Source organism: Schistocerca piceifrons, chromosome 10 (assembly GCF_021461385.2).
Source record: "Schistocerca piceifrons isolate TAMUIC-IGC-003096 chromosome 10, iqSchPice1.1, whole genome shotgun sequence".
NCBI lineage: Eukaryota > Metazoa > Arthropoda > Insecta > Orthoptera > Acrididae > Schistocerca > Schistocerca piceifrons.
In genome coordinates this window covers 14,124,093-14,142,110 of record NC_060147.1, presented here as the reverse complement: position 1 = coordinate 14,142,110, position 18,018 = coordinate 14,124,093, and the positions used below count along the sequence as shown (strand labels likewise).

At 43.4% G+C, this 18,018-nt stretch overlaps 1 protein-coding gene across 1 annotated transcript in view; it reads left to right on the top strand.

The window, feature by feature from the left end:
• Positions 1 to 18,018, top strand: part of LOC124719088 — a 327,538-nt gene that overhangs the window by 305,749 nt on the left and 3,771 nt on the right. Inside the window, exons 7-8 of the mRNA XM_047244777.1 lie at positions 1,645 to 1,757; positions 1,851 to 1,938. Of these exons, the coding sequence (XP_047100733.1) occupies positions 1,645 to 1,757; positions 1,851 to 1,938 (201 nt within the window). The remainder of the gene's footprint in view (positions 1 to 1,644; positions 1,758 to 1,850; positions 1,939 to 18,018) is intronic.

Below are 18,018 nucleotides of genomic sequence, written 5' to 3'. Positions count from 1 at the left end.
TAAGGAGGAGAAATGCGCACCATCACATTTCCGACTTTGATAAAGGTCGGATTGTAGCCTATCGCGATTGTGGTTTATCGTATCGCAACATTGCTGCTCGCGTTGGTCGGGATCCAATGACTGTTAGCAGAATATTGAATCGGTGGGTTCAGGAGGGTAATACAGAACGCCATGCTGGATCCCAACGGCCTCGTATCACTAGCAGTCTAGATGACGGGCATCTTATCCACACGGCTATAACGGATCGTGCAGCCTCGTCTCGATCCCTGTGTCAACAGATGGGGACGTTTTCAAGACTACAACCATCTGCACGAACAGTTCGACGACGTTTGCAGCAGCACAGACTATCAGCTCGGAGACCGTGGCTGCAGTTACCCTTGACGCTGCATCACAGACAGGAGTGCCTGCGATGGTGCACTCGACGATGAACCTGGGTGTATGAATGGCAAAACATCATTTTTTCGGATGAATCCAGGTTCTGTTTACAGCATCACGATGGTCGCATCCGTGTTTGGCGACATCGCTGTGAACGCACATTGGAAGCCTGTATTCGTCATCGCCATACTGGCGTGTCACCCCGCGTGATGGTATGGGGTGCCATTGGTTACACGTCTCTGTCACCTCTTGTTCGCATTGAATGCACTCTGAACAGTGGGCGTTACATTTCCGATGTGCAACGACCCGACTCGATCCCTGCGAAACCCTACATTTCAGCGGGATAATGCATGGCTGCATGTTGCACGTCTTGTACGGGACTTTCTGGATACAGAAAATGTTCGACTGCTGCCCTGGCCATCACAATTTCCAGATCTCTCACCAATTGAAAGCGTCTGGTCAATGGTGGCCGAGCAACTGGCTCGTCACAATACGCCAGTCACTACTCTTGATGAACTGTGGTATCGTGTTGAAGCTGCATGGGCAGCTGTACCTGTACACGCCTTCCAAGCTCTGTTATTACGGCCAGAGGTGGTTGTTCTAGGTACTGATTTCTATATCTACATCTGCGTACAAACTCTGCAGTCCACCATACGGTGCGTGGCGGAGGGTACCTCGTAGCACAACTAGCATCTTCTCTCCCTGTTCCACTCCCAAACAGAACGAGGGAAAAATGACTGCCTATATGCCTCTGTACAAGCCCTAATTTCTCTTATCTTATCTTTGGGGTCTTTCCACGAAATGTAAGTTTGCGGCAGTAAAATTGTACTGCAGTCAGCCTCAAATGCTGGCTCTCTAAATTTCCTAAGTAGCGATTCACGAAAAGAACGCCTCCTTTCCTCTAGAGACTGAGTTCCTGAAGCATTTCCGTAACACTCTCATGATGATCAAACCTACCAGTAACAAATCTAGCAGCCCGCCTCTGAATTTCTTCCATGTCCTCCCTTAATCCGACCTGATAGGGATCCCAAATTCACCCAAATTCCGTGAAAATGTAACCACATGTCAGTTGTAGTATAATATATTTGTCCAATAAATACCCATTTATCATCTGCATTTCTTCTTGGTGTAGCAATTTTAATGGCCAGTAGTGTATTAACCAAGGATCAAATTGGGCATCAAAAAGAAGCACTATTCTACTAGGTACAGCCACTTTCCCTGCACCTCATCAGTGCCCAGGTAAATGCCCTGTGTTGCGTGTGCCCACAGGACTCTGGCGGCGTGGAGTTGGTACCCCTGCTGACGAGGCGACGGCCGCCGCAGGCGCCCAGGCACCCGCTGGCCTCCACTGACGTCACCCGCGTCCGCTCCGAGCCCCCCAGGTGTGTAGCTCCCCCCACGTAGTGTAGCTGAGCCCTGGCTGGCCTCTGTTGCCCGGACCCTCTGACGCCGTGCCTTGTTTGTTTACTTTGCAGCGCGAGCCCGCGGTCCTGGCTCAAGTCGGGCAGTGACTACATCCAGGAGCTGTCCCGCCAGGTGACCACCAAGCAGCAGGAGCAGCAGGTACAGTACAGTACTGCCAACTTAACACACCACACGGGCAATAGCTGCGAGTAAATCTGACCCCTCACTCGCTACGGTCACACACAGCCTCATTCACATTGTGTTCTGTGAATGAACGGAACGTTTTCAAATTTGATGCACTGGGTTGTTGCATCAACAGTCTGTACTTTCAATTCCTCAAGTTTCGCATTTGCAAGGGCCATTCAATAAATAATGAATCAGTTTTTTTCTGAATGCAAGTTGGTTTTATTGAGGGTTACAATACACCATACCATTCCCCATTCTTTTGGCTAAAAAACCCTATTTTTCAACGTAATCTGAGTCCAGTGTGACGGCCTTACGCCATCTTACTGGGAGGGGCTGCATGCCCGCACGGTACCAGTCTACTGCTCGACATCCGAGCCAGTGTCTCGACACATCTGCAAGCCCCCCGTCAACCGCGTACTGTTTCCTGTACAGTTCATCTCTCGTTGGGCCAGATAGATCAAAACCGGAAGGTGTGAGATGCAGGCTGTAGGGTGGATGAGGAAGAGCAGTCCAGTGAAGTTTTGTGAGTTCCTCTGGTGTGCACAGACTTTAGTGATTCCTTGTGTTGTCATTGAAAAGGAGGAGTTGGTTTCAATTTTCGTGCCGAAGAACATACGTAAGTCGCGTCTTCAATTTTATGAGGGTAGCAGAAAACACTTCAGAGATGATCGTTACGCCATGAGGGAGGACATCAGACAGGATAACCCCTTCAGAGTCACCATGCTTCTACCAGCTGAGTCTGCGGCTTTGAACTCTTCTACTATTTTAAGTGGTATGTTTCCCAATCTAATACCTTCAGCATCACCTGATTTAATTCGACTACATTCCATTATCCTCCTTTTTGGGTATTGTTGAAGTTCATCTCACATCCTCCTTTCGAGACACTGTCCATTCCTTTCAACTGCTCTTCTGAGTCCTTTGCTGTTTCTGACAGAATTACAATGTCATCGGCAAACGTCTAAAGTTTTTATTCCTTCTCCATGGATTTTAATACCTACTCCGAATTTTTCTTTTGTTTCCTTTACTGCTTGCTCAATATACAGATTGAATAACATCGGGGAGAGGCTACAACCCTGTCTCACTCCCTTCCCAACCACTGCTTCTCTTTCATGCCCGTCGACTCTTATAACTGCCATCTGGTTTCTGTACAAATTGGAAATAGCCTTTCGCTCCCTGTATTTTACCCCTGCCACCTTCAGAATTTGAAAGAGGGTATTCCAGTCAACATTGTCAAAAGTTTTCTCTAAGTCTACAAATACTAGAAACGTAGGTTTGCCTTTCCTTAATCTATCTTCTAAGGTAAGTCGTAAGGTCAGTATTACCTCACGTGTTCCAACATTTCTATGGAAAACAAACTGATCTTCCCCGAGGTCGGCTTCTACCAGTTTTTCCATTCGTCTGTAAATAATTCCCGCTGGTATTTTGCAGCGGTGACTTATTAAACTGATACTTCGGTAATATTCGCACCTGTCAACACCTGCTTTGTCAACACCTGGTTTCTTTGGGACTGGAATTATTATATTCTTCTTGAAGTTTGATGGTACTTCGCCTGTCTCAAACATCTTCCTCACCAGATGGTAGAGTTTTGTCAGGGGTGGCTCTTCCAAGGCTGTCAGTAGCTCTAATGGAATGTTGTCTACTCCCAGGGCCTTGTTTCGACTTAGATCTTTCAGTGCTCTGTCAAATTCTACACGCAGTATCATATTTCCCATTTCATCTTCACCTACGTCATCTTCCATTTCCATAATATTGCCCTCAATTACATCGTCCTTGCGGGGTAGAGCCTGTATATACTCCTTCCATCTTTCTGCCTTCCCCTCTTTGCTTAGAACTGGGTTTCCATATGAACTCTTGATATTCATACAAGTGGTTCTCTTTTTCTCTAAAGGCAGTATCTATCTAGTGATATATGCCTCTACATCTTTATATTTGTCCTCTAGCCATTCCTACTCAGCCATTTTGCACTTCCTGTTGATCTCATTTTTGAGACGTTTGTATTCCTTTACGCCTGCTTCATTTACTGCATTTTTATGTTTTCTCCTTTCATCAATTAAATTCAGTATCTCTTCTGTTATCCAAGCGTTTCTATTAGCCCTCGTTTTTTTTATCTACTTCATCCTCTCTTCTGTTATCCAAGCATTTCTATTAGCCCTCATTTTTTTATCTACTTCATCCTCCGCTGGCTTAACTATTTCATCTCTCAAATGTACCCATTCTTCTTCTACTGTATTTCTTTCCCCTTTTCTTGTCAATCGTTCCCTAATGCTCTCTCTGAAACTCTCTACAACCTCTGGTTCTCTCAGTTTATCCAGGTCTCATGTCATTAAATTCCCAACTTTTTGCAGTTTGTTCAGTTTTAATCTGTAGTTCAGACACAGTAGATTATGGTCAGAATCGACATCTGCCCCTGAAAATGTCTTACAATTTAAAACTTGGTTCCTAAATCTCTGTATTACCATTATGTAATGTATTTGAAACCACCTAGCGTCTCCAGGTCTCGTCGACCTATGCTCTACGGGATTCAAATCGGGAGAGCGAGAAGGCCACGCCATGCGTGCAATATCTTCCGTTTCCAAGAAAACATCGACCATCCGTGCTGTGTGAGGTGGAGCATTATCGTCCATCAGAAAGATGTTCAAATGTTCAAATGTGTGTAAAATCCTATTGGACTTAACTGCTAAGGTCATCAGTCCCTAAGCTTACACACTACTTGACCTAAATTATCCTAAGGAAAAACACACATACCCATGCCCGAGGGAGGACTCGAACCTCTGCCGGGACCACATCAGAAAGAAGTCTGGGCCCACAGCACCTACCAACAACACCACATGAGGTCACAAGATCTCGTCACGATACCTGACAGCAGTTAAACCTGGCCGACTCGGCTGCAGAATTTCATGAAGTGGTGTTCAAGTGGTCAACATAATCCCTGCCCACACCATTACGGATCCGCATCGATATCGGTCTCTTTCCACAATGTTTGGGTCCAGCAATCGTGTTCCACGTTCTCTCCAGGCACAAATCCGTCCAGAATCACTTTCCAACCCAATCGAGAATTATCTGTGGAAAGAACGTTGGCCCACTGTTCTACGTCTAGGTGGCATGTTGACGGCTCCACTGTAGACGTTCTTTTCTGTGAAGATACGTTAAAGGTAAACAGACAGCAGGTCTCCAACAATAAAGGCCACTCTGTTGAAGCCTTCTGTACACCCTTTGCCTGGATACAACACAGTGGATGGTGCGAGGTCAGATGTCAGATGCCGTGCAGTACTGAGGCGGTACCGTAGTGCCCTTACAGCCAAATAACGGTCCGACGCGTAGTCGGCCCTGTGCTGGTGTCCCGGATATGGCTTCTGTCTGTAAACTCTCGCATCATCCGAGGAACAACAGAACGGTTCACATCAAGCGTTCGGGCCATATCAGTTTGCGACTGTCCTGCTTCCATTCTTGGTTCAAATGGCTCTGAGCACTATGGGACTTAACTTCTGAGGTCATCAGTCCCCTGCTTCCGTTCTTCCTATGGCCTTCCACCGCAGGGAGTCTGGCAGCGTCTTCTCTGTGCCAGACTGCACATGCGTATGTGCGACTACCCACTATCCTGCAGACACTACCCCGCTTGATAGATGCCCTGACGTCATTCTGGCTTGGCTGCCCGTTGATCGGAATGCCATCTTCCGTGCAGAACAGGATCGTAACGACATCTGTTGACAGTTTGTATGATTATGTCGTGAATTAGACACAGGACGATCAAATAGCAGTTTATTGCTTTAATTTTGAGCACCAGTGTAAATTTTCATTTTGATGATGAGGAAATCCACAAAGAAATAGCGGCCCTAGAAATTTTAGCCAAAAGAAATGATTCTGAACTATGAGTAATTAAAGAAATTTAAACACAGTATCTGAAAGTGAAGGAAAAGTCCGACGCAAATGAAATTGCTCTAGAAAGAGAGAAAATGAAAGAAAACCGTGTATTTTTAGTGTGCGATATTGTGAAAACACTACCAAGAAATAACAAAGACTTTTAAAAATACGAATACAGAGATTGGGTTCCTTACTGGAAACAATATTAGTATAAGGGGCAATCAAAAAGTTGTCGTTTGAGGGTGTTGCCGTACTTCATACGCAACTTACAGGGGAACCTTCCCATCGCACCCCGCTCAGATTTAGTTATAAGTTGGCACAGTGGATAGGACTTGAAAACCTGAACACACATCAATCGAGAAAACAGGAAGAAGTTGTGTGGAACTATGAAAAAAATAAGCAAAATATACAAACTGAGAAGTCCAACGCAAGATAGGCAGCATCAAGGATAGCGTTAGCTCAGGAGCGCCGTGGTCCCGTGGTTAGCGTCTCTGTTCATTGACGTCTCTGTTTACTGTAATAAGTTTAGCGTCTGTGATTTGCGACCGCAACGCAAAACCGTGCAATTGGTAGACGAAAGGGCGTACCTCTTCAAGGGGAACCGAAAACATTTGATCGCAAGGTCATAGGTCAACCGATTCCTCCACAGGAAAACACGTCTGATATATTCTATACGACACTGGTGACGGCATGTGCGTCACATGACAGGAATATGTTGTCGACCCACCTAACTTGTACACTTGGCGAATAGGTAAAAAGATTCTTCTACCTTGCCCGATTTAGGTTTTCTTGTGGATGTGATAATCACTCCGAAAAAAGTGATGAAAGCATAAGAGTTTGTCACATAAACTGCAACAAATGAATGCAACAGTTTCACAGTCGCACAGTTTTCCCTGTGCTCTGACAAAAAATATGTTTTTTTTACGTTTTCAAAATTTTCCGTGTGTAGACCGTCAAATCCTGCATATGTCCAAGCAAATCTGTACATGTCCTGGAATTTTGGAGAGCGAAATTGATTATGTTTGATAATTGACACATGATCACGTAAACAATACTGCTCTGTGTACCTGTGCAGCTTCGCAAAATAATTGTCTGAAAATAAAAAATCAAACTTTTCACCGAAGGGAAGACTTGAACCAAGGACCTTACGTTCCGCAGCTGCTCACAATAACCACGGGACCACGGCGCTCCTGAGCTCACACTATCCTTGATGTTGCCTATCTTGCGGATGGACTACTCAGTTTGTATATTTTTACTTATTTTTTTCATAGTTCCACACAACTTCTACCTGTTTTCTCGAGTGATCTGTGTTCAGTTTTTCAAGGCCTATCCACTGTGCCAACTTATAACCAAATCTGAGGGGGTTGCGATGGGGACGTTCCCTTTTTTTTTTTTTTTTTAAATCTTATGGGACTTAACTGCTAAGGTCATCAGTCCCTAAGCTTATACACTACTTAACCTAAATTATGCTAAGGACAAACACACACAGCCATGCCCGAGGGAGTCTCGAACCTCCGCCGGGACCAGCCGCACAGTCTATGACTGCAGCGCCTTAGACCGCTCGGCTAATCGCGCGCGGCGTTCCTTTGTTAGTACGAATCGAATACGGGTATGTAACCACCAATATATAGGCAATCGATTAGTGTGGTATTCGACTCGATCAAATGTGCGTGCGATAAATGCCTCCCAACATAGAGGTCGATGTCGCAATCTCAGTAAGGAATGTGCTTTCCTGGTGCGCTAATTGATATTTCGCACTTGTTATTCATGCTAGCTATCGAACTGTTCAAGAGTTCCTGGGTGATGTTGTCCGACTCCTCTCTGAAGGAGGTTTTGGTTCATGCCAAGTTCAGGCTGGGATGTCTGTCGAGGAATACGTCTTCCAAGAACATCTCTCTAGGGTTTAGGTCCCGGGGCTATGCAGGCCATCGATACTTTAATATCTTCCCATTCGAGTGTGCCCAAATCCTTATCAGTCCTATCTGGGTTCGACATTGTAGTCGCTAAACAGAAAGTTGGGACCTACCGCACTCCTAAACAGACGGACATGATCCAGAATAATCTCGCTGCAATACCACTGTGCATAATGCCTGCCCACACCATAGGGTCTAGGCCATACCGATGACGTTCACGAACATGCAGTCGTGTGTAACGTGTTCCTCTCCCTCCTCCCCTTGTCTCGCTTTCTGTGTTTCCACAACAACACGTGGCCAGAACCAGCTGCCCACAGTGAAGCTGGATTTGTTGGAGAACACTGGAGCACTGTTGCTGACTCCGACAAACATGCCCCGTACTCCAACTAACTCTTTCTCGAAGATTGCGTGATTGAAGTGAGATGTACTGAACAGGTGTCGGAGAATATAATCGAGCCTGATTTAATGGCCGTGAAATGGTCCTGGCAGAGACAAGTGTACGAGTAGTGGCTGCAAGAACTGCGGTGATCTGCGTGGGTGAGAGAAATCCGTTCCTTTCTGCTGCTAGGGCTACGTATTGATCCTCGTGCAGCAGTCCGTCTACAACTGTCAGCATTCTTTCACATAGCATTTACAGCTTCAGAGGCCTTTCTTAATCTCGAGATGGCACTTTCAGACACACCCAATACTGCAGCTACAGTAGTAACGTTTTGATTGGCTTCGAACTGTACAACAGCTCGTCCACTGTTGTAAGCACTCAGATGATGTCTTGCAGACATGTTGCCATACCACACTGAATGTTGATCTAATCGGACCCACAACAACCTTCCTCAAACACCATACTGCATGAACTGTCCAATGGATACAGTGCACAGGCTTCTCTCCAGTTAACATATCCCACTCTCTACATTTCCTTTTACTGTCATTGGTAAGGTCTTCTGTAGCCGTTGTTGGCTGTTCTGTAGCAGTTGTCAGTTGTTCCGTAGCAGTTGTCGGTTGTTCTGTAGCTGTTGTCAGTTGTTCCATAGCAGTTGTCGGTTGTTCTGTAGCAGTTGTCGACTGTTCCTATCAGTTGTTGGCAATTCCTAGCAGTTGTGAGTTGTTCTGTAGCAGTTGTCAGTTGTTTCTTAGCAGCTGACAAGAAGAGTAATTAACCTTCCACCTAGGCCAAGCACATGGAAATTTAAAAATACGGTGACCAAATAGGAACAGTATCATACGCTTTTTCTAGATCTATAAAAATTAATCCTATATTTTTTCATTTTTCCCTATGTTTCTCCAAAAACTGTCGTAATGTGAAAATATGGTCTACACATGATCTCCCAGCCGTGAAACCACATTGTTCTTCTTGGATTCTAAAATGTTTTTTCCAGTTTGTTTTTAATTGCTCATACAAAAATTCTCATTAATATGTTTGTAACACAAATTCCTCGATAGTTTGAACAAATTTTGCGATCCCCTCTTAAATAAGGTATTAATGTAACCTAGCTTCACCTCGCTGGGTGCTGAATCTCCACTATCATTCTGTTGAAGAGCTGTGTTATCAGTGTCACAATTTTGTCACCACCGTATTTCAGACACTCCAGATTGATATTGCCTGGTCCAGGTGATTTACTATTCTATCCTCTTCTCAACGCCTGAAGTACTTCACTTTCCAAAATCTGCATCTCTTCATCTTCATGTCCATTTTCTTCCACTGTTCCTTCTTCTAGATATTCTTCTCTGTCCTCATTTAATAATTTTTGGAAATACTCTTCCTTTTGTGTTATCAGTTGGAGATTGGTTTTGCTTTTTGTATCCTGCCGAACCCCTTTTAATACTGACCATGCTTCTTTTGCTCTCCCAAATCGTAGTTTGCTATTAACCTTGGCGCATGTTCTTTCCCGTGCTTCATTTTTTGCCATCCTTATTTTTTTTCATTTCATTCTTCTTTTCCTTGTATATTGATTTTGTTTATTCTCATTTATCATTCGACCACTGAAGGAACACATTTCGTTTCTCTCTAACGAGGACCTCTATTTATTATGTTGGAGATAGCCTCTGTGATGCGGAAAACCTCAATAAAAAATCAAATAGCAATTTAGACCATGATGCACCACTTTGTTGAGATGCTCATCATGTAACGGCTATCAGACGGAAGCAGCCGGCCTCAGAATGTCACCTTGAGTAAATTAAAATGTATGCGTCAGGTATGAACGTTATTTATGTCTCTTACGCTGTTATCCCATGTGGTGAAGTCTGTACTGTATTTTACGGACTATAAGAAACACCTTTTTTTTCAAAGAATTGCCTCCAAAAGTCAGGTGTGTCTTATACTCCAAATTGATGTAAAACGTCCAGTGTTTGATTTAAAATTCCCGCCTGTCTGAAAAATGGCCATATACACTACTGGCCATTAAAATAGCTACACCACGAAGATGACGTGCTACAGACGCGTAATTTAACCCACAGGAGGAAGATGCTGTGACATGCAAATGATTAGCTTTTCAGAGCATTCACACAAGGTTGCCGCCGGTGGCGACACCTACAACGTGCTGACATGAGGAAAGTTTCCAACCGATTTCTCATACACAAACACCAGTTGACCGGCGTTGCCTGGTGAAACGTTGTTGTGATGCCTCGTGTAAGGAGGAGAAATGCGTACTGTCACGTTTCCGACTTTGATAAAGGTCGGATTGTAGACTATCGCGATTGCGGTTTATCATATCGCGACATTGCTGCTAGCGTTGGTCGGGATCCAATGACTGTTAGCAGAATATGGAATCGGTGGGTTCAGGAGGGTAATACGTAACGCCGTGCTGGATCCCAACGGCCTCGTATCACTAGCAGTCGAGATGACAGGCATCTTATCCGCATGGTTGTAACGGATCGTGCAGCCACGTCTCGATCCCGGAGTCTACAGATGGGGACGTTTGCAAGACAACAACCATCTGCACGAACAGTTCGACGACGTTTGCAGCAGCAAGGACTGTCAGCTGGGAGACCACGGCTGCGGTTACACTTGACGCTGCATCACAGACAGGAGCGCCTGCGATGGTGCACTCGACGACGAACCTGGGTGCACGAATGGCAATAGTCATTTTTTCGGATGAATCCAGGTTCTGTTTACAGCATCACGATGGTCGCGTTCGTGTTTGGCGACATCGCGGTGAACACACATTGGAAGCGTGTATTCGTCATCGCCATACTGGCGTATCACCGGCGTGATGGTATGGGGTGCCATTGGTTACACGTCTCTGTCACCTCTTGTTCGCATTGACGGCACTTTGAACAGTGGACGTTACATTTCAGATGAGTTACGGCCCGTGGCTCTAGCCTTCATTCGATCCCTCCGAAACCCTACATTTCAGCAGGATAATGCACGACCGCATGTTGCAGCTCCTGTACGCGCCTTTCTGGACATAGAAAATGTTCGACCGCTGCCCTGGCCAGCACATTCTCCAGATCTCTCACCAAGTGAAAGCGTCTGGTCAATGGTGGCCGAGCAACTGGCTCGTCACAATACGCCACTCACTACTCTCGATGAACTGTGGTATCGTGTTGAAGCTGCACGGGCAGCTGTACCTGTACACGCCATCCAAGCTCTGTTTGACTAAATGCCCAGGCTTATCAAGGCCGTTATTACGGCCAAAAAAATTGGTTCAAATGACTCTCAGCACTATGAGACTTAACTGCTGAGGTCATCAGTCCCCTAGAACTTACAACTACTTAAACCTAACTAACCTAAGGACATCACACATATCCATGCGCGAGGCAGGATTCGAACCTGCAACCGTAGCGGTCCCGCGGTTCTGGACTGTAACGCCTACAACCGCTCGGCCTCTCCGGCCGGCTATTACGGCCAGAGGTGGTTGTTCTGGGCACTGATTTCTCAGGATCTATGCACCCAAATTGCGTGAAAATGTAATCACATGTCAGTTGTAGTATAGTATATTAGTCCAATGAATACCCGTTTATTATCTGCATCTCTTGTTTGTTGGTGTAGCAATTTTAATGGCTAGTAGTGTACCTCTTTTCAGAGCTGTCTCAGAAAAATCTCCATTACACAGTGAAGATATTAGTATTTTTGAATAAAAAATGCCAATAAAAACTTCAATGTATGCTTTATTCATTGCAGGAAACCCCATTTCTCTATTACATTCCGGTACGGAGGAAAGAAAATCTTGAATTTCAGCAATATTTTCGTCCGTCATCCTCTCGTTCCCACCTAAACAACAAAATTGCATGCTTCTTAAAGGAAGATCTATATCGAGGTATCCATCGTCGTCAAAAGATGTCAAATTGAAGGGTGAATACGCAATTCCATGTTTGCAGAATGATATTTTCGATGGGATAAAACTTTGTGGCTACTCGTCGTACAAACGCAGTTATCCGCGTGCTCAGTAGCTGTCGCCGGGTGTGTGCGAGATGTGATGCTGACGTCACAGCAGATCGTCGCATCGCTCAGCAGACTGCCTTTGCCACACTCTACATCTGCATCTACACGCTGAAAACCGCAATGAAGTGTTCCACAGACGGTACGACCCATTTTACCAGTTACAAGGGTTTCTTCCTGGTCCATTCACGTATGGAATGCAGCAAGAATAGTTGTTTAAATACCTCCGGGTATGCTGTAATCAGTCTTTGTCATCATGCAAAGTCGATTCTTCATACTTGCTAAGTAGGATTTGTGGGTATAGTCAATATCTATCTTCAAGAGTGCCACAGTTCAGTTTCCTCCGCATCATGACACTCTCCTGCGTATCAAACGAATCTGTGACCATTCGTTCTCGTGCTGCCCTTCTCTGTATATGGTCATTATCCCCTGTTATTCCTATCTGGTACGGGTCCCCACACACTTGAGCCACATTCTAGTGTGGGTCGCACGAGTCATTTGCAAGCAAACTCCTTTACACAGTGATTTCACTTCCGCACTATTCTGTCAATAAACCCGCTTTACTCACGGATGAGCCCATGTCATCATTCCATTTGATGTGAGTACAAAGTGTTACATCCAGGTATTTGTATGAGTCCGCCGCCAGGTAGCTGAGTGGTAGATTGCCGGCACGGTAACTCAGCGTGTTCGGTCAGAGGGTTAGCTGCCCTCTGTAATAAAAAAACTGAGTTAATGGATCAACGACGAACTTCGACGGGTGTCTTGCGACGTCCGCTCCGAGCAGATATAACGAACAAAATTAGATTTAAAAAAAAAAGTGGTCAGTGCGACAGAATGTCAGTTCTAAGGGCTCCGGTTCGATCCCCGGCTGGGTCGGAGATTTTGTGCGCTCAGGGACTGGGTGTTGTGTTGTCCTAATCATCATTATTTCATCCTCATCGCTCAATCTGACAAAATAGGTTTTAATAATTCGCTATAATGATAATGTTCTTTTTTATCATGGTTTGTTCTCTATGTTATTATATTTATTCATGAATGTTTCCGTTGGATACCACTTTCCTCACCAAATAACGGTTGACAGTTGATACATTCGTTGATATTTCTGTCAAGTTGATTTCATGTCTAGTGTATATTGCACTGCGGTCTGGTTTTCAAGGCCCAGCGTAAAATGCCTCCCATTTTTGCTTTCCAACACTAGATTTAATAAGAAAATAGTTAAAATACAGCATTATTTTAAAGTGGATAGGAAACATCCACAATTCAAAATATAAAAAAAATAATAATAACCCAACTAGTAATAAGTAAAAAGACCTTAAAATAACTTTTATTTATCAGTTATTCTGTGTAACTAACAAGATTTTGCAATCAATGCTTTCTTCCAAATTCCTTCTTGCCACATGTACAATTGTAGTGTATCAAGACTCAGAAAACGCTAAACTGAAATAATAAACAGCGTAAGAAACTACTAACGAACTCAGTCTGACAGACACTCGAAAAATATTGAAGACCAAAGGAAATAATTACGTGGACAATAACAGAAAAAAATCACAGAAGGGATTGTTTTATCCGAACAAGTAAAATGCAAACCGTTTTTGTAAAACGAAAATCGTTGTTTTGTAAATAAAAGTTTATAAACGTGAAAAAAAAGTGGTGTAAAATCGAAAGACTTGCACCCGGCGAGCGGTCTACCCGACGGGAGGTCCTCGTCACACGACATTTTATTTGTACGAATTGACAGATTCCGACTCTGGCTCATTAATAATGTAGTCATAGGATACTAATTTTTCATTCTCTAAAGTGCACAATTTTACATTTATAAATATTTAAAACAAGTTGCCAGTATTTTCACCATTTTGAAATCTTATTAAGATCTGACTGAATATTTACGCAAGTTTTTTCAAGTACTTCATTATCAATAACTGCATCATCTGTAAAAATTCTGAACTTACTGCGAATATTGTCCACAGGTTCATTAATATACAACATGAAAAGCGTAGCAAGGATCTGAGCACACTTTCCTGGGACAGATCCGGAGCTACTTTTACATCTGACGATGACTCTCCGTGCGAGATAACTCGCTCAGTCCAGCCTACCAGAAACTCCTCGATTCAGACAGAAATTTCGCGTCATGACCCATACGATCGTACTTTGCACAGTGTTATGTGGTCATCGCATTTCTAAGGCTGGGTGTGTGAGTGTGAGTATGTCTCAGTAATTGGCGATCATGGTCAGAATTCCGCTACAACCATGTGTACATCTGCATCTACACAGATACCCCGGAAGCCACCAAGGCAGAGGGTACCGTGTACCACTGGTGCGATCGCAGATGGAGCGAGGGAAAAAAGAATGTCTGTATGTCCTCTATATGAGCCCTGACTTCAAGTTGGTAGGTAGGTTGGTTGGTTTGTGGGATTGAAGGGCCATCGGTCCCTGATTTCGGGTATCTTATCTTTATGTTCCTTACGTAAAGCGTATGTTGGCGGCAGCAGAATAATCCTGCACTCAACTTCAAGTGTCAGTCTCCCAAATTTTCTCAATCCTGTTCCTCGAAAAGAAAGTTTTCTTACCTCCACGGACTCCCATTCGAGTTCCCCAAGTCCCCCTGTAACACTTACGTATTGTTCGAACCTACCAGTAACAAATCTAGCAGCCCGCCTCTCAACTGCTGTAATCTCTTCCTTTTACCCGACCTGATGCGGTCCCAACAATCAAGCACCACTCAACAACAGGCCGCACTGACGTCTTACACGTGGTCTCCTTTCCTAAAACTCTCCCAGTAAACCCAATTGGACCCTCCACCTTCCCTACTGTATTCCTCACTCGCTAGTTCCGTTTCATGCCGCTGTGCACCGTTATGCCCAGACATTTAAAAGGTGCGAGTGTGTCAAGCAGGACGCTACTAATGCTGTATCTCAACGTAACGGGTTTGTTTTTCCTACTCATCTGCATTACCTTGCATTTTTCCACATTTACAGCCAGCTGTCATTCATCACACCAACTAGAAATTTTGTCTAAGTCATCTTGTATACTCCTATAGTCACTCAATTTCGACACCTTGCCGTACACCTCATCATCATCAGCAAACGACCGCAGAGTGCTACCCACCCTGTCTACCAAATCACTGATTAACATGTAGGATAGCAGCGGTCCTATCAGCCGCGCAGGATTAGCCGAGCGGTCTTCGGCGCTGCAGTCATGGACTGTGCGGCTGGTCCCGGCGGAGGTTCGAGTCCTCCCTTGGGCATGGGTGTGTGTATGTGTGTGTTTGTCCTTAGGATAATTTCGGTTAAGTAGTGTGTAAGCTTAGGGACTGATGACCTTAGCAGTCAAGTCCCATAAGATTTCACACACTTTTTTTTTCTTTCGGTTCAAAAAATGGTTCAAATGGCTCTGAGCACTATGGGACTTAACATCTATGGTCATCAGTCCCCTAGAACTTAGAACTACTTAAACCTAACTAACCTAAGAACATCACACAACACCCAGTCATCACGAGGCAGAGAAAATCCCTGACCCCGCCGGGAATCGAACCCGGGAACCCGGGTGTGGGAAGCGAGAACGCTACCTCACTACCTTTTTTTCGGTGCTGTCAAACTTCCCTGTGGCCGTTCTAGCGATACCCCTGTCTCTGATAAAAACTCGCCGCTGAGGACAATGTACTAGTTTCTTTTACTTAAAAAGAACCTATCCCATACACTCCTACCTTCATTAACAGTCACCAGTGGGGTACCGTGTTAAATGCTTTTCGGAAACCTAGATATACGGCATCTGCCTGTGTCCCTCATCCGTAGTTCGCAGTGTATCATGTGAGAAAAGGGCGAGCTGAGTTTTTGCCGTGCGATGCCTTCTGGAACCCAGCTGATTCGTGGACATAACCTTTTCTGTCTCTAGGAAATTTATTATTCTCGAATTCGGAATATGTTCTAGTATTCTGCAACAAACCGATGTTAACGGTTGTTAGTGTATTGAGGGGTTTTGAATGGTTTTCATTGAAAAATAATCATTAAATTGTGCGATCATTAGGTTTACTAGCCAATGAAGACAACGAAAGACATTAGGAACTATCTTTCAGTATTTCCTAGAATAATCCGATGAAATAAAAGTGGATAAATGGTTGCAGTTGCTGATGTGGTGAGCTCAATAGATTTTGACAATTCAGATTTTGAAAGGGATGTGGAAAGGGTACTAGAGGACTAATGCTGCAGCAACTCAGTATCTCCGCTAATGTAGAGTTCATGTAAGGAGTAGTCACGACTCTAACAACGAGAGAAAAATTTAGACACAAAAACGAAGCTACAATGACTACTCTTACCAATAACTGGAAATTCGGGAAAAAGGGATAAAAGTACAGATTTACAGAATAAGTTTTGTCAATTTAAGATTCAGTCATTTAAAATAAAACATTTTCGAAAATAAGTTGAGGATCCTTTTTTCTCATTGTCATGTAATGGTTATGAAAGAACAGTGTATTAATTAGTTAACTGATAATATTTCAGAGGCTGTGAATTTACATTGTATATCTTACAAAGCGCTAATTTCATATAAAGTCGAATTAACGAATCTATTTACTTCAGTAATGAATAAGTTATTGTAATAATAATAATAGCAATATTTTATAATAATAATAACAACATTCTATAACGCCGTAGTTGACTTCTGTGCCGCTTAAGAATTCAAAGACATTCAGCGAATTTTGACAAATTTTTTCGTGAAAAAAAATTATTTCCAGTAAGTGTCACCTTAAGAAAGCAATTGAAAACCCTTAAGCTAATATATATATATATATATATATATATATATATATATATATATATATATATATATATATATACTTACTTATCGCGAATGGACCCAGAAGGATCACGCAAAGCTTTCTGACGTCGTTTCTTCCATACTTCTTTCATTCGTTCTCCATGTTTTCTTTTTCTTTCTTCTGTCCATTTTGTTCCTGGTCTCTTTAGTGCTTCCTTCTCCGACAATACAATCCACTTTTCCACCTTATTTCTAAAAGTTTTTCTATCTTTGACATCTTTAAGTTCAATATTTGCTTTTTGTAAATCTAATTTTACTTGGCTAATCCATGGTGTTGTTGATTTGACTTTTTCTATGTAAGTGAGAATTCTGTTGGTGAGTCGTGTGGGGGGAAGTCTAGTGACATGTCCATAAAATTTTAATCTTCGCCTTCTTATGTCTGCTGCCAGGTTTGATATAGTTTCTGTGGTTCTTCTTGATTGTATCCGGTATCCTTCTTCTGTTAATTTTGGACCTAAAATCTTTCTCATAATTTTGCGTTCTTCTTTTAGTATTTTTTCTAAATCACATTTTGTGTGGAGTGTGAGCGTTTCACTAGCATATAGTGCTGCTGGCTTAATTACTGCGCAGTAGTGTCTGATTTTTGTGTTCGAGGAGATGCATTTTTTATTGTATATTTCATGTGTCATACCATATGCTCTCTTCATTTTCTGTTGTCTGATCTTCTGTGCAACTTTCTCTCCTCCGGTTGGCTCCAAAATTTCACCTAGGTATTTAAAATATTTTACTCTATTTATTTTTCCATATTTTGTGTTCAAACTGTGTATATGGAATTTCGTACAGAAAAATTCTGTCTTTTGAAACGAAATTTGTAAACCTACTTTATCCGCGCATTCCTTAAGGATCTCTATTTGTTTGGTGGCGATTTCTTCATCATCTGCAAGTATGGCCAAGTCGTCCGCGAATGCTAAACAAGATATCTCCACGTTGTCTTTGGTTCTACCAAGATGGATTGGTTTCCAGTAGGATTGATTTTTTAATTCTTTTTCCCATTCCTTAATGACTTTATCCAGGACTATATTAAACAGAAGTGGAGATAGCCCGTCACCTTGACGTACTCCAGTTTTTATGAGAAAACGTTCAGAGATTTCT